General features: G+C 41.2%; 1 protein-coding gene across 1 annotated transcript in view; it reads left to right on the top strand.

Annotated features, from left to right (window-relative positions):
• The first annotated feature begins 272 nt into the window (after positions 1 to 272).
• The window catches only part of ppp1r13bb (protein phosphatase 1, regulatory subunit 13Bb), an 87,839-nt gene continuing 65,430 nt past the window's right edge, over positions 273 to 22,681 (top strand). The window contains exons 1-2 of the mRNA XM_029631562.2: positions 273 to 439; positions 1,232 to 1,412. Of these exons, the coding sequence (XP_029487422.2) occupies positions 1,404 to 1,412 (9 nt within the window). The 5' untranslated portion in view covers positions 273 to 439; positions 1,232 to 1,403. The remainder of the gene's footprint in view (positions 440 to 1,231; positions 1,413 to 22,681) is intronic.

The raw sequence follows: 22,681 nt of genomic DNA on the forward strand, positions 1-22,681 counted from the left end.
GACCCCAGAAATTGCTTTTAACAAACAATTTGTCCTCCCAAAACTGCGTTCCCGTTGAATTTCAAAATCCTGATGTTGCCCCTGAGCCAAAAAGTTTGCCCACTCCTGTGTTAGATGGTTGGGTATTTGTTAATCATTTTTTTCAAGCAAAGTATAAGGAATTGTACTCCAGTCTAGTATGTGGCGATAATGCAACATTTATTGGATACCAACCGCCGTTAATCCTCATCGAAGAAGAGTTTGGCTCTGCCCACCTCCTTGCTTGTTCTGCCCACTAGGATTCAGGCTCGGGTCTATCTTGGGTTAGTTGTAAAGATCTTTGACCGCATCTTATGGTGCTAGTACGTTAGGTTACTTGGTATCAGTAGCTTCATTAGGCCTGAATCACTCGCGATAGGCTACGACGACCAAGAATGAACAGGAATTGTCTCTGACATCTGTAAGTAACGCTTTTGTTGTTTATTTCAGTAGCTAGCTAACGTTACTAGCTAGCTATCGTTTCATCAGCTGATTAGCTAGTTAGTTAACGTTATCTCGCGACATAAGTTAGACTAGCTATTCACTAACGTTAGCTAGTAAATAATCCACCTGAACAAGCCTAACGTTAATCATGTTTTATATTCAAAAAATAGGTGCTAATGTTAGCTAAGCGCTACCCAACGCTCCTAAAATTGTAGTTAAAACTACGATACAAACAATTGGCAACGAACGTTACGTTAGCTAGCATGGCAGAACTAGCAGCAGCTATGTAACGTTAGCTAGATAGTTAGGTCTTGCCGATGGCCTAACTTTAGCTAACTGTCTAATTGGTTAGCTAGCGAAGTTCCACACTGACCAAATTATACTGATGGTATGACACTACTAACTAGCTAACGTTAGCTAGCTACCTAGCCTATAAATAGTTAACTACTTACAGTACAATGTTAAAGTAACAATCGAAACATTAACGTGGATAACTCTCTAGTTATATAGTAAGGGAAACCGTAGTGTCAATGTTTGGTATTCATCATCAATATAAGGTTCGCTCCAGGCCCAAGTGTTGATGAGTTGATGTCAGTGTTTACCGTAACGTTAGACTACCTGAGCTCTGACCCACTCGGCCTAACTAGGTAGTTAGGCCAACGTTACTTCTCACTGCCTGCCACATAGTCTGTATGCAGTTAGTTGGCTTGGTATCTAGTTACTGTAACAGTTCATTAGCTCATATCCGTTTTTATATTGCATTGCATAGGACGAGGCCTGGGCTGGCTCTCATCACTGAACTGTTGGCGCTACTGGGCAGAATCTCCAGCCATAACTTTGGATATCGTTAGCAGATAGCTAGAAGACATCGAATTCAACCTTTCCAAGTTCGACATTGTTGATTTGATGCCCCCGTCGTTCTGACAGACAGAGCCGCCAATATGATGCCGGTGAGTGTTGGTGAATGTACATGTTATGCTGGTCGTTCGACACTTCACAAAGGGAACATGGAGGCATTAAAGCTGGGATCCTTAATGGTGAATCTGCCACTAACGATTGGAATATTACATTACGGGACATCATTGCATGCGTTCGATAGAACAGCAGAATATGTATTGCAATGTTTTTTTACTAGACATTTTCATCCGCAAAACAATAACAAAGGTGGTTCTGTTTCCCTTAATGCGGATTCCATCTTTAACTGTTGCCTCAGTCAAACTCTGTGAGAAGTGTATGTTACCAGGAAGATGATACGTGCTTGAAACAGTGGGTTTTGATAACGTTTGAATGTGCCAAAGAGTAGAGCTCAACTTCTTCTACCACTCTGCTAGCAGGGTTCTCACCGCTCACAATCCCACTATATTTCTCCACGTGCCCTCCTTTCGTTGAAAATGAATGGGGGCAGAACTTCTCCTGCCAAATGTGTTGTTGTTGAAAACCCACTAAGTTCTTGCGTCCCTTCTCCAATATTTGAAGCATTGTTCCAACTAGACCACTGGCTCATGAAACCCCAGCTCTAGTTAGATCCTTGTACGGATACTTCTTCCATATGGGGTTCTAGTGTAGGATGGATTATAGATAGGTGAACATTTTTCTACCTACCTTGACAATAGTTCCATATTTCTTGATTTTTGAATTGCACCAATGTCCAGTTGCATGTGGAACCCCGATAACCAGGGAATATTCAGAAATAATTAAACCACGTTGCTTAGAAGTGACTAGTTCCAGCAAAGATATTAGGAAATGCGAATGTATGTCAGCTAAGATGGCGAGAAATCTCTTCACGCGGTGCAAAAAGTAGATTTCATATTTTTGTGAACATTCTCTGGTTTTTGGAGTTCCACCTGCAACTGTAAACAGTTGTTAATAAGACACTGGTGCCTACAAAATTTAGAATAAATGAAGTATCACCAATTTTTTTAAGGTTGGTTGAACATGGCTCATTGACAATATGGTAAAACAATCAACTCTACCATAAGCTTTTAGCTGCTTGTTCGAATGCCTTGGCTAGTGAAACCCCAAAGCAACAATTGCAGTTGGAAAGTAATATTACGTCTAATGGCAAGTGCATGTACGCACCAGTGAATTAAATGATCACCTCTGCAAGTGTCTGGGAATACCATTTAAGAATGTGATTACAGTAAAGAAAGTTGGGATCATCCTTGTGATTAATGTGGGAGGGGCAGCGCCCTGACAATATTCTGCCAAGCCTGCTGCCCATTTGGGGATCTAGTGAGATTAGTAGATTTTCAGACAATCCACAGGGGTTTAAGTGCTGTGTGGCACTGTTCACGTCCTTTTAAGAAAGATTACATTAGTGCATGAGGTTGGTTGAGCATTTAGGGTTAAAGGCGCTGCCCTCTGCACTCAAACAATCCCCTCTCTGCATGTGTTCAAATCCAAGCCCCACCGGTCTTCACTAGAGGTCGACCGATTATGATTTTTCAACGCCGATACTGATTATTGGAGAACCAAAAAAAGCCCATACCAATTAATCGGGCGATTTAAAAAAAAAATAATAATTTAAAAATAATATGTATTTGTAATAATGAAAATTACAACAATACTGAATGAACACTTATTTTGACTTAATAAAATACATCAATAAAATCAATTTAGCCTCAAATAAATAATGAAACATGTTCAATTTGGTTTAAATAATGCAAAAACATAGTGATGGAGAAGAAAGTAAAAGTGCAATATGTGCCGTGTAAGAAAGCTAACGTTTAAGTTCCTTGCTCAGAACATGAGAACATATGAAAGCTGGTGGTTTCTTTTAACATGAGAATATTCCCAGGTAGGAAGTATTAGGTTGTAGTTATTATAGGAATTATAGGACTATTTCTCTATACCATTTATATTTCATTAACCTTTGACTATTGGATGTTCTTATAGGCACTTTAGTATTGCCAGTGTAACAGTATAGCTTCCGTCCCTCTCCTCACTCCTCCCCGGGCTCGAACCAGGAACACAACGACAACAGCCACCATCGAAGCAACGTTACCCATGCAGAGCAAGGGGAACAACTACTCCAAGTCTCAGAGCGAGTGATGTTTGAAATGCTATTAGTGCGCACCCCGCTAACTAGCTAGCCATTTCACATCGGTTACACCAGCCTAATCTCGGGAGTTGATAGGCTTGAAGTCATAAACAGCTCAATGCTTGAAGCATTGCGAAGAGCTCCTGGCAAAATGCACAAAAGTGCTGTTTGAATGAATGCTTACGAGCCTGCTGCTGCCTACCATCGCTCAGTCAGACTGCTCTATCAAATCCTAGACTTAGTTATAACATAATAACACACAGAAATACGAGCCTTAGGTCATTAACATGGTCGAATCTGGAAACTATAATCTCGAAAACAAGACGTTTATTCTTTCAATAAAGTATGGAACCGTTCTATATTTGATCTAAGGTGTGGCATCCATTAGTCTAAATATTACTGTTACATTGCACAACCTTCAATGTTATGTCATAATTATGTAAAATTCTGGCAAATTAGGCGGCCCAAACTGTTGCATATACCCTGACTCTGCGTGCAATGAACGCAAGAGAAGTGACAATTTCACCTGGTTAATATTGCCTGCTAATCTGGATTTCTTTTAGCTCAATATGCAGGTTTAAAAAATATATACTTCTGTGTATTGATTTTAAGAAAGGCATTGATGTTCATGGTTAGGTACACATTGGGGAAACGATACGCACCCCATCAATTATATGCAACGCAGGACACACTAGATAAACTAGTAATATCATCAACCATGTGTAGTTAACTAGTTGTTATGATTGATCGTTTTTTATAAGATAAGTTTAATGCTAGCTAGCAACTTACCTTGGCTTACTGCATTCGCGTAACAGTCTCCTCGTGGAGTGCAATGAGAGACAGGTGGTTAGAGCGTTGGACTAGTTAACTGTAAGGTTGCAAGATTGAATACCCCGAGCTGACAAGGTGAAAATCTGTCGTTCTGCCCCTGAACAAGGTAGTTAACCCACCGCTCCTAGGCCGTCATTGAAAATAAGAATGTGTTCTTAACTGACTTGCCTAGTTAAATAAAGATTTAATAAAGGTGTAAAAAAAAAAGGCAAAATCGGTGTCCAAAAATACCAATTTCCGATTGTTATGAAAACTTGAAATCGGCCTTAATTAATCGGCCATTCCGATTAATCGGTCGACTTCTAGTCTTCACACTATTACATTTACATTTAAGTCATTTAGCAGACGCTCTTATCCAGAGCGACTTACAAATTGGTGCTTTCACCTTATGACATCCAGTGGAACAGCCACTTTACAATAGTGCATCTAAATATTTTAAGGGGGGAGGGGGTGAGAAGGATTTCTTTATCCTATCCTAGGTATTCCTGAAAGAGGTGGGGTTTCAGGTGTCTCCGGAAGGTGGTGATTGACTCCGCTGTCCTGGCGTCGTGAGGGAGTTTGTTCCACCATTGGGGGGCCAGAGCAGCGAACAGTTTTGACTGGGCTGCGCGGGAACTGTACTTCCTCAGTGGTAGGGAGGCGAGCAGGCCAGAGGTGGATGAACGCAGTGCCCTTGTTTGGGTGTAGGGCCTGATCAGAGCCTGGAGGTACTGAGGTGCCATTCCCCTCAAAGCTCCGTAGGCAAGCACCATGGTCTTGTAGCGGATGCGAGCTTCAACTGGAAGCCAGTGGAGAGAGCGGAGGAGCGGGGTGACGTGAGAGAACTTGGGAAGGTTGAACACCAGACGGGCTGCGGCGTTCTGGATGAGTTGTAGGGGTTTAATGGCACAGGCAGGGAGCCCAGCCAACAGCGAGTTGCAGTAATCCAGACGGGAGATGACAAGTGCCTGGATTAGGACCTGCGCTGCTTCCTGTGTGAGGCAGGGTCGTACTCTGCGGATGTTGTAGAGCATGAACCTACAGGAACGGGCCACCGCCTTGATGTTAGTTGAGAACGACAGGGTGTTGTCCAGGATCACGCCAAGGTTCTTAGCGCTCTGGGAGGAGGACACAATGGAGTTGTCAACCGTGATGGCGAGATCATGGAACGGGCAGTCCTTCCCGGGAGGAAGAGCAGCTCCGTCTTGCCGAGGTTCAGCTTGAGGTGGTGATCCGTCATCCACACTGATATGTCTGCCAGACATGCAGAGATGCGATTCGCCACCTGGTCATCAGAAGGGGGAAAGGAGAAGATTAATTGTGTGTCGTCTGCATAGCAATGATAGGAGAGACCATGTGAGGTTATGACAGAGCCAAGTGACTTGGTGTATAGCGAGAATAGGAGAGGGCCTAGAACAGAGCCCTGGGGGACGCCAGTGGTGAGAGCGCGTGGTGAGGAGACAGATTCTCGCCACGCCACCTGGTAGGAGCGACCTGTCAGGTAGGACGCAATCCAAGCGTGGGCCGCGCCGGAGATGCCCAACTCGGAGAGGTTGGAGAGGAGGATCTGATGGTTCACAGTATGTATCACACTATGTTCCCTCATATCTGTCCCAGCTCATTTTTCTATCCCTTTTTTAAAAACTTTCTAGTGAGCTCATTGTCACCCTGCACTGGTTTGCAATTGTGACAATTAGCCTAGTTATGCATCATGGCTGTTAATTGGAATAGGTGTTAGGCTACCCTTTTTTAAGAGTTTTTGAATAGCCTAGCTTTTGTGAAGGCTTCACTGACTTATGAAAAGGCAATGGATTATACAGTACCAGTCAAACTTTTGGAAACACCTAATCATTCCAGGGTTTTTCTTTTTTTACTATTTTCTACATTGTAGAATAATAGTGAAGACACCAAAACTATGAAATAACAGATATGGAATCATGTAGTAACCAAAAAAGTGTTAAACAAATCTAAATATATTTCATATTTGAGATTCTTCAAAGTAGCCACCCTTTGCTTTGATGACAGCATTGTACACTCTTGGCATTCTCTCAACCAGCTTAATAAGGTAGTCACCTGAAATGCTTTCCAATTAACAGGTGTGCCTTGTTAAAAGTAAATTTGTGGAATTACTTTCCTTAATGAGTTTGAGTCAGTTGCGTTGTGACAAGGTAGGGGTAGCATACAAAAGATAGCCCTATTTGGTAAAATACCAAGTCCATATTATGACAAGAACAGCTCAAATTAGCAGAGAAACGACAGTCCATCATTACTTTAAGACATGAAGGTCAGTCAATCCAGAAAATGTCAAGAACTTTTACTTTTTCTTCAAGTGCAGTCGCAAAAACCATCAAGCGCTATGATGAAACTGGCTCTCATGAAGACCGCCACAGGAAAGGAAGACCCAGAGTTACCTCTGCTGCAGAGGATAAGTTCATTAGAGTTAACTGCACCTCAGATTGCAGCCCAAATGAATGCTTCACAGAGTTCAAGTAACAGACATCTCAACATCAGCTGTTCAGAGGAGACTGCATAAATCAGGCCTTCCTGGTCAAATTGCTGCAAAGGATCCACTACTTAAGACAACCATAAAAAGAACAGACTTGCTTGGGCCAAGAAACTCGAGCAATGGCCATTTGACCGGTGGAAATTTGTCCTTTGGTCTGGTCCGAATTAGATATTTTTGGTTCCAACTGCCGTGTCTTTGTGAACGGATGATCTCTGCATGTTTGGTTCCCACCGGGAAGCATGGAGGAGGAGGTGTGATGGTGTGGGGGTGCTTTGCTGGTAACACTGTCTGTGATTTGTTTAGATTTCAAGGCACACTTAACCAGCATGGCTATCACAGAATTCTGCAGCCAAAAGCCATCCCATCTGGTCTGCGCTTTTTTATTTTATTTATTTTTTATTTCACCTTTATTTAACCAGGTAGGCTAGTTGAGAACAAGTTCTCATTTGCAACTGCGACCTGGCCAAGATAAAGCATAGCAGTGTGAACAGACAACACAGAGTTACACATGGAGTAAACAATTAACAAGTCAATAACAGAGTAGAAAAAAAATGGGCAGTCTATATACAATGTGTGCTTAGTGGGACTAACATTTGTTTTTCAAAAGGACAATGACCCAACATACCTCCAGGCTGTGTAAGGGCTATTTGACCAAGAAGGAGAGTGATGGAGTGCTGCATCAGATGACCTGGCCTCCACAATCACCCAACCTCAACCCAATTGAGATGGTTTGGGATGAGTTGGACCGCAGAGTGAAGGAAAAGCAGTCAACAAGTGCTCAGCATTTGTGGGAACTCCTTCAAGAATGTTGGAAAAGCATTCCAGGTGAAGCTGGTTGAGAGAATACCAAGTGTGTGCAAAGCTGTCAAGGCAACGGTCCGCTACTTTGAAGCATCTCAAATATATTTTGATTTGTTCAATACTTTTGGTTACCCCATGATTCCATATGTGGTATTTCATAGTTGATGTCTTCACTATTATTCTACAATGTAGAAAATTGTACAAATAAAGAAAAACCCTTGAATGAGTAGGTGTCTAAACGTTTGACTCGTACTGTATGTAAAATTAATGCTCTACAAAACAAACTCAATGCAAAACCTTTGAAACCAGGCCCACACTGATATAATTGACTGTACTTTAAAAGCTGAGGAAAGAGGTGAGAGTGGAGTAGATAAATATTGGGCAGATGAACTTCTAACCACTTCTAAAGGTGTGGCTTTGGGTTCAGCATGAGGTTAGGCTCTCATTGGGTAGGCTGCTTTACCCATTCTGTGTTTCATGTACCCCCCCCCTCTCTCCACTGTCACTAGCACCCTACCCTACAGAGACATTTCATGGGGCTAACTTTGAAGAGAACAGAAAACCTGCTCTGCTCTTCATGTTTTTTTCCCCCAGCCGTAGTAGCATGTTTTGCATCCAATTGGCGACAGATTTTCATGCAAATATTAAGAAATCTGCATATAGAAAACATGACTATTTTCCCACCAGTGGTGTCTTTCCACCAAACTGACTTGTTGCAGATTAAAATCAGTGCGTGTTGACAGTGCAGACAAAATGTACTTTTTCACTGAAGTTTTCATGTACCAAATAAACATCGAAATTTCAATGTGTTTCCATTGCATTTTCAACTCTACCGTTTTATTTTTTGTCACAAACTGTTGCGTTAAATAGCAAATAATCCTCCTCTGGTCTTTGCACGTGCGCTCTAGCCAAAAGCTTGCAGATGATGTGCGGTGGACTAGTCTACATGATGTGATTATTATGGATAAAAGGGAGAGTATTTTTATTTGTCAAACGCAACTCAAGCATCGATCATCATAAGACCCTCAATATTTATTGGAAAGGAGCATCAAGATCACCGTGCACTTGTGAAGTTCATCATGACTATTTCATCTGTAGCCTAAAAACTGCGTTTCCCAAGTTGTAGTGGGAGGACAACACACACTAAATAATCATGTCAATCCAAGTTTACTTCAATATGGTGGTTGTTAAATCATTATTTGCGTATTAAGGCGTTTCCAACTCCATTTCTTGCTTAATTCATTTTACAGGCACGAAAGGATCCCACCATGTCGACTAATACATTCTATAACAGCACTTATAATATTGTACCAAAATGTCCTGTTTCCATCACACTTTTTATTTAAAAAATTACGATGTTACTTTACTTGCATAACTGTGGATGGAAACGTGGTTTGTTATGGCTGTTCGATTGTGGTATCGCCGTGCTTGGGAGTTGGGACATTCTAAGGTCAACATACTGCTGCCGCAAGTGGGGGTGATATGACAAATGTAGCCTACATTGTATCAAATTTTTGACGTTATCGAAGGTAAGCTAGTTAGCGAAGCACATTTACAAACCCTGTGTTTTGACAAGGTTGATATATTTCCATGAACTTCTGAAGAACGTAGGGTGGAAAGAGATTTGGATTGCCCTATCACACAGGAGATTGTGTGACCTACCAATTTTTCCTACACCTGCAAGCTACAGACACACCTTTTAGATTTGTGTGGGAGAGAGACTCACATGGCAGGACTATCAGAGGGGTAATGTGACCTAGAATGTTGTCTCGTGCTAGGACTCCAATGATGAATGGTGGAAAAAAACTAAACTGTCCATGGGCTACTGGCAATCTGCCAAGACAGTGACATGCATGCATGACAGGACTGTAGGGTGTGAGAGGACCTAGTGCCCTCACTGTACAGCAGGTGGTCAAAGGTCAGGTTTATGGTTTCTCCTGCATTTGCACAAATGCTTTGCACGGTGTGCAATATTTAGGAAATGGCTTTCGGTCTGCATTTCATCTCTCTCATGAGCACTGATGATAAGCTTAATGATTGGATAGGTTTATCCACCCACTGTTGCCATCTAACATTGTAGGCCTATTTAGTCAGACCCAGCATTGTATATGGGGAGTACAGACTCCCAAATGCTCAGGTTATTGAGGAGGAGAAAATGCTGCCAGAGAGAAATCGGCAATCTGCTAACGGGATGGATGAAGGTTTTGCTGGCCAGCACAGCCTTGGCAGTGGATAAATGTGTTAACTCTCTGTGCCTGTCATGCCCCCTGGGGGTAAATTTAGCAGGTCAGACGAATTGCTCCCCGGTGGAACAGCACAGGGAGCTCTCAGGGAGCCTCAGCCTCCCTTCCAGTCCATCACACTGTGCTCGCAAACAAACAAACAACACACCCACACTCAGTCTCACACTTGTACACCTATTGAATGGAGCAGGCTGTCCTGGAGTAATAGACTTGAGTGATTTAGGTGAGAGAAAATGAGACTGTGGACTTTGTTGGTGTTTATGTATCTATCTGAGATGGGGGGGTAGCCTATTTAATTGTTGGTGTGTTTCGAACGGCACGATGTGTTCGAGAGGGCTGTCCTGTTTTTGTACTGAATTTCATCTGTGCTTTTTGGAGTTTGGAAGGGAGCATTTCCAACCTAGCCTACGATGTCTGTTGTGTGGATCGAGCCGTCAACAAGTCGAGCAGTCATTTGAAAGAGTAAGACCATTTCGATGAGACCACTCAAAAGGTGAAATCCATAAAAGCCAAGATAATGGATTTCATTGCCCTTGACAATCAACCGTTCGTTCTGTCATGGGCGATGTTGGCTTTCGCCGACTGGTCGAGCACCGGTACGCGTGTTGCCCTACCGGAGTTGCACAGTAATAGTGTCACTGCTATTAGCTTCACAACATACTATGGAACGCCATTTGGGTCTTTGCATGTCAAAAAATATACGTTAAATAAGCTTTTAATTTGACACGTCAAATAACGCACGTGCAAGCCATCCGCCACCACTACTATCAGCACTGTCAAAGCTGCACAATAAAGTCCGCAAACAAATAAACACCGGCCACGAACGACGTGTTTACAATAACGCGTTGGTAATAAAGCATCATTTGTTCGACCGCAATTTCCGGGGTAGTTAGCTTTAACTTGGTACCTAGCTAGCACCAATACAACCAGCCTGAAAACAATGACCAGTAGAAACTGCAGTCATTTTCATTATTCTTAGCAATGATTTAGGAATCCTTGTAAGTATTAGCTAGGTAGCCACATGTTGTTCGCCTATTGACATTGAACTTCAGTTCTTGAAAATAAATAGCTAGCCAGCTACTTCTTAACCCTGTTGCCTAAAACTAAAGTAATAAGCAGCCAGCTAGCATCATCTGGCTAGTGAGGCTCGACCGCACCGGGTTGTGTTGTAGAGCTAGCCGCAATAAGGATTAGTAACAATAGTGGAATTTGCAGTTTGCCTTCAAAATAAAAGTACCTCTTTGAAAGTGATGCTGAAGGTTATATTTGGTGGAATCATGCCATATTTAGACTAGGTAATGTTGAACAAGGTTTGAATGTGAAGCAATGAAATGGGGTATCAGTCTACTCGGTGACACCCACAGAACAACTGTTTAGAGTTTACGCACATATTAGCGTTGTAGCTCTTATCGCGGGACTGTGTCTGTGTGAAATTACCTCCCCAGTCGGCCAATATTGTGTATTGGCATTCATATTGCACGGTACAGCTTTACCTACGGTTTGGGGATCAATGAAATGGGGTATCAGTTTACTCAATAACCAATATATTTTTTCCCAACGCGCAGTTATCAGACTCCAAAATATCCACGCAGTATTGTTTTTCCTCATGAATAGTTTTTAATACACATAGGACAATAAATGTGGCTCAATTCAGTTTCAGTCCCGCAATAAGAACTACAATGCTAATGTTCTCTGGGTGTTACTGAGTAGACTGATCCCCCATGTCATTCATACACAATCCATAGGTAAGGCTGTACAATGAAATAAGTATGCCCTCAATCCAATTCTAAAGTATAATACATCCAGTGTGATATTAACACATTTTCTTTTGTAGATTTTATATAACATTCCAACCTCGTTTAGCATGATCTATTCAATTATGGCATAATTCTACTATTTGTATTAATTTGCATCACTGTCAAGGACATACTTTTATTTTGAAGGCTAACCGCAAAGTCCACTATTGCGGCTAATCCTTATTGTGGCTAGCTTCACATAGATGGGTCCGACCACCATTTATCAAATAAGAACTGTCTTATAAATTAGGGTTATTTTAGATGATTACACTTAGCTATATAGTTAGCTAGCTGGCTAACTATAGCTACTGAAACAGATGAAGTCGTTTTGGGGGAAGAACATTGTTTGCTTCCATGAGCTAGCTAGTTTTTTTTAAATGACCAGCACAGTAAGTGCGCGAGACAACTTTACCAGCATCATAGCATACGTATCAATGAATCGTTGTGACATGAAACACGAGTGATTGATTACACTATGTGTAATAACTACATAAAAAATGTAGTAACACGTTAAATTATTATGTGACGTGCAGTCATATTCAGGTCCTGATTGGTCAACAAGCTTATTTAACACGCAAAAGACCCAAACGGCGTTCCATAGTATGAGAAATCCTGGTTGAGAATGAAACGACTGATCACATGAACAACAAAACAGCACAGCAAGTAAGTGAAAGAAATAGATTTTGATTATGTTTTACTGGTAATGGGGACATACGTAAATGCCAACAAAATTACTTTTTGGTCAGTGTGGTGTGTGTAACCATTATTTAACGTCCATGTGTGTGTTAACTATTTAACTGTACTAGAAGAGCTTAAAAGGCAGCAAAACATTTTAATACCGGTTCTCTGAATTTTTGTTTTTTGGCAAGGAAAATATCAGATATCTGTATCGTCTAAAAATGTCATATCGGTGCATCACTACTCTCAAGCTTTGACAGGTTGGATGGGGAGAGTCGCTGCACAGCTATTTTCAGTGCTTTTCAGAGATTTTCGATCAGGTTCAAGTCCGGGCTCTGGTAGGCCACTTGTTCTGAAGCCACTCCTGCGTTGTCTTGGCTGGGTGCTCAGGGATGTTGTCCTGTTGAAAGCTGAACCTTTGCCCCAGTCTGAGGTCCTGAGCAGATATTTTTTTTTAAATCAAGGATCTCTCTGTACCTTGCTCCGGTCATCTCTCTCAATCCTGACTCGTCTCCCAGTCCCTGCCGCTGAAAAACATCCCCACAGCTTGATGCTGCCACCACCATGCTTCACCGTAGGGATGGTGCCAGGTTTCCTCCAGACGTGACAATGGCATTCAGGACAAAGAGTTCAATCTTGGTTTCATCAGACCAGAGCATCTTGTTTCTCATGGTCTGAGAGTCCTTTAGGTGCCTTTTGGCAAAATCACAGCAGGCTGTCATGTGCCTTTTACTGAAGAGTGGCTTCTGTCTGGCCGCTCTACCATAAAGGCCTGATTGGTGGCGTGCTGCAGAAATGGTTGTCCTTCTGGAATGTTCTCCCATCTCCACAGAGGAACTCTAGAGCTCTGTCAGAGTGACCATCGGGTTCTTGGTCAACTCCCTGACCAAGGCCCTTCTTCCCTGACTGCTCAGTTTGGCTGGGCGGCCTGCTCTAGGAAGAGTCTTGGTGGTTCGAAACTTCTTCCATTTACAAATGGAGGCCACTGTGTTCTTGGGGACCTTCAAAGCTTCAGAAATGTTTTGGTATCCTTCCTGAGACCCGTGCCTCGACATAATCCTGTCTCGGAGCTCTATGGACAATACCTTCTACCTCACGGTTTGGTTTTTGCTCTGACATAAACTGTCAATTGTGGGACCTATCTAGACAGGTGTATGCCTTTCCAAATCATATTCAATCAATTGAATTGACCACATGTGGACCCCAATCAAGTTGTAGAAACAGCAAGGATGATCAATGGAAACAGGACGCACCTGAGCTCAATTTCAAGTATTTTTTGCAAAGGGTCTGAATTCTTGGGGATCTGTTTATTTTGGGGGGCAAAAAAATAAATAATAATTCGCTTTGTCATTATGGGATATTGTGTGTAGATGGATTAACCTCTTGCTTCTACTTGGGACGCTTGCGTCCCAACTAGAGCTCTGGAAATGCAAATGCGCTACGCTAAATGCTAATAGTATTAGTTAAAACTCAAAAGTTCATTAAAATACACATGCAGGGTATCAAATTAAAGCTACACTCGTTGTGAATCCAGGCAACAAGTCAGAATTTTAAAATGCTTTTCGGCGACAGCATGAGAAGCTATTATCTGATAGCATGCACCAATACACTACAACACAAAAGCACAGCAGGGGACGTAAACAAAATAATTAGCATTTCGGCGTTACACAAACCGCACAATAAAATAGAAAACAGTCATTACCTTTCACCATCTTCTTTGTTGGCACTCCTAGATGTCCCATAAACACTATTGGGTCTTTATTTCGATTAAATCGGGCCATATAAAGCCAAGATATCGTTATATGTAGACTGTGTGATAAACGAAAAAAACAGCGATTTCACAACGTAACGTCATTTTTTAAAATTCAAAAGTAGACGATAAACTTTCACAAAACACTTGAAAATACGTTTGTAATGCTACTTTAGGTATTAGTAAACGTTAATAAGCGATAAAAATCATCCTTAGGCGATGTAAAAATCATTAGCTGTCGTCTTGGAAAAAATTTCACGAGAGTGCTCTTCCGGAATGATCTGGGCGGAGACCGGAGGTAAGTGGTGCCCCTGTTTCGGTTCAACCAAGAATCAAAGATGATTCAATTCACAAGACTCTAGACAACATGGGGATGCTGTGGGAGTTGAATGCTCGGTCTTATCTAATTCGGCTCACTGTTAACAATTGCTGGAAGTGGCGCAAGGATATTTATTTCCATTTTCTGTGATCAGGTTTTCCTGCGCTTTCCGATGTAACGCACGTTATGTTATAGCCACAGTCGTGATTTAACCAGTTTTAAAAACATCCGAGGGTTTCCTATCCACACATTCTAACCATATGAACGTACTATATTCCTGGCATGAGTAGCAGGGCGCTGAAATGTTGCGCGATTTTTAACAAAATGTTCAAAAAAGTAGAGGGTCGACTTAAGAGGTTAACTAAAAAAGATTCCTCATCAATTGTAGAAAAAGGCTGTAACATAACAAAATGTGGAAAAGGTCAAGGGGTCTGAATACTTTCCAAATGCACTCTGTTTGTGGCAAATAGAGATGGGCAAAGATACTAGAATATCCGCACATCAGTATTTGATTACTTGCGAGAATATTCACTTAAGAAAAGAATAGGCCTATTAACAATGAAAAAGCTGTCTAAAATAAAATGATCTACAGTGGGGCAAAAAAGTATTTAGTCAGCCACCAATTGTGCAAGTTCTCCCACTTAAAAAGATGAGAAAGGCCTGTAATTTTCGTCATAGGTACACTTCAACTATGACAGACAAAATGATTTTTAAAAATCGAGAAAATCACATTGTGGGATTTTTAATGAATTTATTTGCAAATTATGGTGGAAAATAAGTATTTGGTCACCTACAAACAAGCAAGATTTCTGGCTCTCACAGAACTGTAACTTCTTCTTTAAGAGGCTCCTCTGTCCTCCACTCGTTACCTGTTTTAATGGCACCTGTTTGAACTTGTTATCCGTATAAAAGACACCTGTCCACAACCTCCAAACAGTCACACTCCAAACTCCACTATGGCCAAGACCAAAGAGCTGTCAAAGGACACCAGAAACAAAATTGTAGACCTGCACCAGGCTGGGAAGACTGAATCTGCAATAGGTAAGCAGCTTGGTTTGAAGAAATCAACTGTGGGAGCAATTATTAGGAAATGGAAGACATACAAGACCACTGATAATCTCCCTCGATCTGGGACTCCACGCAAGATCTTGACCCCGTGGGGTCAAAATGATCACAAGAACGGTGAGCAAAAATCCCAGAACCACACGGGGGGACCTAGTGAATGACCTGCAGAGAGCTGGGACCAAAGTAACAAAGCCTACCATCAGTAACACACTACGCCGCCAGGGACTCAAATCCTGCAGTGCCAGACGTGTCCCCCTGCTTAAGCCAGTACATGTCCAGGCCCGTCTGAAGTTTGCTAGAGAGCATTTGGATGATCCAGAAGAAGATTGGGAGGATGTCATATGGTCAGATGAAACCAAAATATAAATCTTTGGTAAAAACTCAACTCGTTGTGGTTGAAGGACAAAGAATGCTGAGTTGCATCCAAAGAACACCATACCTACTGTGAAGCATGGGGGTGGAAACATCATGCTTTGGGGCTGTTTTTCTGCAAAGGGACCAGGAAGACTGATACGTGTAAAGGAAAGAATGAATGGGGCCATGTATCGTGAGATTTTGAGTGAAAACCTCCTTCCATCACCAAGGGCATTGAAGATTAAACGTGGCTGGGTCTTTCAGCATGACAATGATCCCAAACACGCCGCCCGGGCAACGAAGGAGTAGCTTTTCAAGCATTTCAAGGTCCTGGAGTGGCCTAGCCAGTCTCCAGATCTCAACCCCATAGAAAATCTTTGGAGGGAGTTGAAAGTCCGAAAACAGCCCCAAAACATCACTGCTCTAGAGGAGATCTGCATGGAGGAATGGGCCAAAATACCAGCAACAGTGTGTGAAAACCTTGTGAAGACTTACAGAAAACGTTTGACCTCTGTCATTGCCAACAAAGGGTATATGACAAAGTATTGAGATAAACTTTTATTATTGACCAAATACTTATTTTCCACCATAATTTGCAAATAAATTCATAAAAAATCCTACAATGTGATTTTTCTGGATTTTTTCCCCCTCGTTTTGTCTGTCATAGTTGAAGTGTACCTATGATTAAAATTACAGGCCTCTCATCTTTTTAAGTGGGAGAACTTGCACAATTGGTGGCTGACTAAATACTTTTTTGCCCCACTGTATGTGACAAGGCTACATAGCCTACAAGGATAGACCATTACATTCAACAATTTAATAAAACACTGAGTTATGAGTGCGCCCCATAAAAAAAAAAAAAAGACATAACAACAAGCTACAAAAGTGTGTTGGCTATTGCCGGTCAATAAATGCGCCACTACAGTCAGAGGCTCCATGTGTAGGAAGTGAAGTTGGTGATTTCTAATCAATGCAAAATATAATACAAATGTACCGAATTAAGTTGACTAAATGAGAAGGAGTAGGCTACAATGATCAACCAACAGGTAGGTTGTTGTTTAATATTAATGGATTGGCTGTAGAAAAGGACGGGGTTGTCACTAGTTACCACAACCACAAAGCCTAAATTAAGAAAAATGTGCTTTTTGATCTTAATTTAAGATTGGGCATAATGTTAAGGTTAGGTTTCAAATCTGATTTTTAAGAAGAGAAATTGTAGAAATAGGCAGGCTTTAGACATTTTGACTGTGGCAACTAGTGACACCCCAAAGACGGGTAGCGCAGCAAAATAACCTCAATTAGCCCCCTTGCCTATGCTGTCAGACAAAAATCACTATTTTAGTAGTTCTTCAAAGTAAATAAGGCATAGTTTGTATTCAGCAGTCATAAAAGTATAAATCTTAGATCATGTACTGTATTTTCAGGTAGATACCTCACAAAGAAACTGCCTTCGATCAGGCGTTCGGGACAAGTAGACGCGAAATGGATTATGATCATTGTGTATAAATGCAGTCTAGCTCCACAGTGCTGTGTAGAGCCATCAAAAATGATTATCTGACGATGATGATGATACACTGGCTACAGAGTATGATAATCAATCTGGCCTTCTCTAACTAATACATTACGTTAACTAATTAGAGCCACATCAACTAATGAATTCCAAACTGAATTATCAAATTGTAATCCAAAAACAGCAATTGTCAAAGAAATATGCTTCAAAATGTTGATTTCTTCTTACGTTGTGAAATTAATGACATCATGAGAATGGCTGCAAGTGTTCAGATACCGCATGAATACTTTTTTCATCCTCTTCATAGAGCGCCACAGTGGAAGTGCCATAATAATGCAATATTTTACGTGGCGTCATTACGTCATGTACCCATGTTATATAGGTATGCACATCTGCTTTGGGTTTTGCACATCGGCGTTAAACTAGACATTGGGCCGATACTGATGTTGGTATTATTTAGCTAATATCGGCCGATTCCGATATGTTGACCGATGTATCGTGCATCCCTACTTGAGAGGATCTGCAGAGAAGAATGAAAGAAACTCCCCAAATACAGGTGTGCCAGGCTTCTAGCGTCATACCCAAGAAGACTCAAGACTGTAATCGCTGCTAAAGGTGCTACAACTAAGTACTGAGTAAAGGGTCTGAATACTTATGTAAATGTAATACATTTAAAAAAAAATACATTTCTAGTTTCTACAAACCTGTTTTTGCTTTGTCATTGTGTGTAGATTGATGAGGGGGGAGAAACAATTTAGTCCATTTTAGAATAACGTTGTCCCCCACCCACTTGGCAATGATGGTAGTTAGTGCGTTTTTTAGGTTCTCTGCTGTGCCTCTCCTCTGTGTTCTGTGGTCAGTACCTGGACTTCATGTTCCACTTCTCACTGTGATGGCTCATTGTAGTGATGTATTGACCAACTGTTCATAGACGTCCAACAGTATGTTGTTAACGCCAGGTATGGCATTTGAGAGCTTGCACTTGGTACTTTCAGAACAAACATTGTACAATTTCTCCATCCGGGCCGTCATAGTTTTTCAACATGGTATCTTGTGGTCTGGTTCTAGATATGCCGTTATTGCATTGAATCCGTCATCCTTTGCGATTGACAATGGCTGCGTATCAACTGAATAATTTCTGTAACAGCTCTGTGATTTTCTCACTCCATGCCTTTTATCATGCTTCTTTTGTGTGAAAAGCCTGTCTATTGTTGGGGGGCCTCCGCTGTTGCCAGCAACGGTTTGGATCTCACTCTCCCAGTGCCTCCCGTTCAGACGGTTAAGCATTGCACCTGTACTGCCACTGTAGCTCAATTCCACCCCGCAAAGTTCACATGTCACCTTATTTCATTTAACTTCTCAACGTATTACCATACAGGACTTTCCCGACTGTCTCTACCCTGTCTGAAAAGTCAACTGAAAGTCTGCCAAGGCCAGCTTATTTAGTGGGTACTTGTTTTGGGTCACAAAACCATAAAATTGTCAGGTGTTGATATTAGCCAAACAACTAACGTGATGTCATAACTCCCCAACACATTCATACATTTGTGTTAACCATATTGCTTTTGATTAAGGCTGATTGATTTGATCCATGCTCATCTGTTCTAGTTGAGGAATGTCTGCTTGGGGTGTAACGGTTCACAACATGTTCGGTTCTTTCCATGATCTTTGGCTCTCGGTTTGGAATTATCTTGCTTCTTAGGAGGGGGAAAAAATGACAAATTAGGGATGTGAGATATATCGGTCAACATATCGCAATCGATGTCTAGTTTAACGGCGATGTTAAAAACCGATGTCAAAGCTCACGTGCATACCTATATAATGTAAGTACATGGCGTAATGACGGCACTTAAAATGTTGAGCTACACGTGCAAAACAGCATTCCTAAACTAGCCCACAATGTCTGCTGTGTGGAACGAAGCAGTCAACAAGTCGAGCACTCATTTTGAAAGAGTATTTTTCAGATGTTGCCCTACCGGAGTTACACAGTAATAGCTTCATTGCTATTAGATTCACGATATACAGTTGAAGTCGGAAGTTTACATACTTAGGTTGGAGTCATTAACATCTTTTTTCAACCACTCCACAAATGTTTTGTTAACAAACTATAGTTTTGGCAAGTCGGTTAGGACATCTACTTGATGACATGAGTAATTCTTCCAACATTTTTTTACAAACAGATTATATCACATATAATTCACTGTATCACAATTCCAGTGGGTCAGAAGTTTACATACACTAAGTTGTCATGGCTTTAGCCACTAAAATGTCATGGCTTTAGAAGCTTCTGATAGGCTAATTGACATCATTTGAGTCAATTGGATGTGTACCTGTGGATGTATTTCAAGGCCTACCTTCAAACTCAGTGCCTCTTTGCTTGACATCATGAAAGGCCGCTCAGCAAAGAAGAATCCATTGCTCCAAAACCACCATAAAAAAGCCAGACTACAGTTTGCAACTGCACATGGGGACAAAGAACGTACTTTTTGGAGAAATGTCCTCTGGTCTGATGAAACAAAAAATAGAACTATTTGGCCATAATGACCATCGTTATGTTTGGAGGAAAAAGGGGGGGCCTTGCAAGCCGAAGAACACCATCCCAACTGTGGGGTGGTGGCAGCATCATGTTGTGGGGGTGCTTTGCTGCAGGAGGGACTGGTGCACTTCACAAAATAGATGGTATCATGAGGATAGAAAAGTATGTGGATATATATTGAAGCAACATCTCAAGACAGTCAGGAAGTTGACGCTTGGTTGCAAATGGGTCTTCCAAATGGACAATGACCCCAAGCATACTTCCAAAGTTGTGCCAAAATGGCTTAAGGACAACATTTACATTTACATTTAAGTCATTTAGCAGACGCTCTTATCCAGAGCGACTTACAACAAAGTCAAGGTACTGGAGTGGCCATCACAAAACCCTGACCTCAATCCAAAAGGAAATGTTGGAAGAACTGAAAAAGCGTGTGCGAGCACCGTTACACCAGCTCTGTCAGGAGGAATGGGCCAAAATTCATCCAACTTATTGTGGGAAGCTTGTGGGAGGCTACCTGAAATGGTTGACCCAAGTTAAACAATTTAAAGGCAATGCTACGAAATACTAATTGAGTGTATGTAAACTTCTGACCCACTGGGAATGTGATGGAAGAAATATATTCTGAAATGTACTTTCAATAAAGTGGTGATCCTAAGACGGGGAATTTTTACTTGGATTAAATGTCATGAATTGTGAAACTGATTTTAAATGTATTTGGTGTATGTAAACTTCCGACTTGAATTGTACATACTATGGAAAGCTGTTTGGGTCTTTGCGTGTCAAAAAAGATACAGTAGCACTGTCAAAGCTACAAATAAGTCTGTAAACACCAGCCACGAATGATGTGTTTACAATACCGCGTTAAAAAGCATAATTTGTTCAACTGCAACTTCTGGGGTAGCTAGCTTTTAGCTTGGTACCTAGCTAGCACCAATACAACCAGCCTGAAACCAATGACCAGTAGAAACTGAAGTAATTTTTATTATTCTTAGCAATGATTTAGGAATCCTCGTGAGTAAGTATTAGCTAGGAGCCACTTGTTGTTCGCCAATTGAAATTGTTCTTCAATTCATGAAAATAAAAAGGTAGCCAGCTACTTAACCCTGTTGCCCAAAGCTGAAGTTATAAGCAGTCAGCTAGCGTCATCTGGCTAGTGAGACTCCACCAGACCAGGTTATGTGTTGTGAAATTAGGCACGATAGTGGAATGTGAGGTTGGCCTTCAATAAAAGTATGTCATTGACCGGGATGCAAATAGTAGAATTATCCCACACTACTTTTTTGAAGGCTAACTGCAAATTCCACTGTTGTGGCTAACTTCACATAGATTGATCCAACCACCATTAATCAAATATGAACTGTATTATAAATTAGGGTTATTTAGATGACACCTAGCTATATAGTTAGCTATCTAACTATTGCTACTGAAACAGATGTCGTTTTGCTATGTTTTTGGGGAATATATATTTTTCCTCCATGAGCTAGCTAGGATTTTTGTTATGACCATCACTGTAGGTGTGCGAGACAACTTTACCATCATAGCATACGTGTTGTTGTGACATATGAGTGATTGTGTAATATCGATGTAAAAATGAATGAATGCGTTAAATTGATCTGACGTGCAATCATATTCAGGTCCTAATCGGTCAGCAAGCTTATTTGACACGTCAAATAGTGTTCGTTTATTTTTCGACTCGCAAAAAATAAATCCTGGTTGAGAATGAAACGCCAACAAATGAACAACGAAACATCACAGCAAATAAGTGAAATCGGTTTTGATTATGTTTTACTGGTAATGGAGACATACGTAAATGCCAACAAAATAACTTTTTGTTCAGGTGTGTGTAACCTTTTATTTAACTAGGCAAGTCAGTTAAGAACAAATTCTTATTTGCATTGACGGCCTACCCTGGCCAAAGCCGGACGATGTTGGGCCAATTGTGCGCCGCCCTATGGAACTCCCAATCACGGCCGGATGATATACAGCCTGGATTCGAACTAGGGACTGTAGTGACGATTCTTGCACGGAGATGCGGTGCCTTCGACCGCTGCGTGTGTGTGTGTGTGTTAACTATTTAACTGTACTAGAATGCTTAAAAGGCCGCTCAAATTTTTAAAAGAAAAAGACTGTATCGTCTTTTCTTGGCAAGGAAAATAGTGGATATCGGTATCGGCCAAAAATGTCATAGCGGTGCATCACTACAAAAAAAAGTAGAATAAAGTCGTTTTTAGCATAGTCCATCGTTTGTAAGAAAAGTTGTCCTCTTAAATTTCAAGCGCCGCTATCCTTAGTGATCACATTTGCAGGTACTATATGAGACAGCAGGATATGAGCTACATCTTATTCTAGCTATGCTGTTGACATGCACCTTTTGATATCCCGCTCACGAGTATCCCTGTATCAGGAATAAAAATGAATATTCCTAATTTAAATTCATATGGGTTAAATGGAATAGTAACTGTAGGACTATAACCACTCACCTGTAGCATTATATAATATAAACTCCTGCAGAATTATGCAGTTCTTGCAGTGAAACTAAACATCAAATGTAAATGCACATATAACCTGATATCTTTTGACACTGTTATGCAATCAGATAGTATTTCAACCACAAATTATGCACACAAGACAAACTGAAGTCTTATCAGAAACGTGATTTAATCATTTTCTCAGCTTTTCATTTCCTTAAATCCGGTCAAACGCATGACATTTCGACATTTTGCACAGGAATAATCTTTCCAATGTTTTGGAGTTATTGCGTTTACTCCCCTGCCCATTCCTTAAACATCCTCTCTCTGCGATAGCTGAAGT

Source organism: Oncorhynchus nerka, linkage group LG24 (assembly GCF_034236695.1).
Source record: "Oncorhynchus nerka isolate Pitt River linkage group LG24, Oner_Uvic_2.0, whole genome shotgun sequence".
Taxonomy (NCBI): Eukaryota; Metazoa; Chordata; class Actinopteri; order Salmoniformes; family Salmonidae; genus Oncorhynchus; species Oncorhynchus nerka.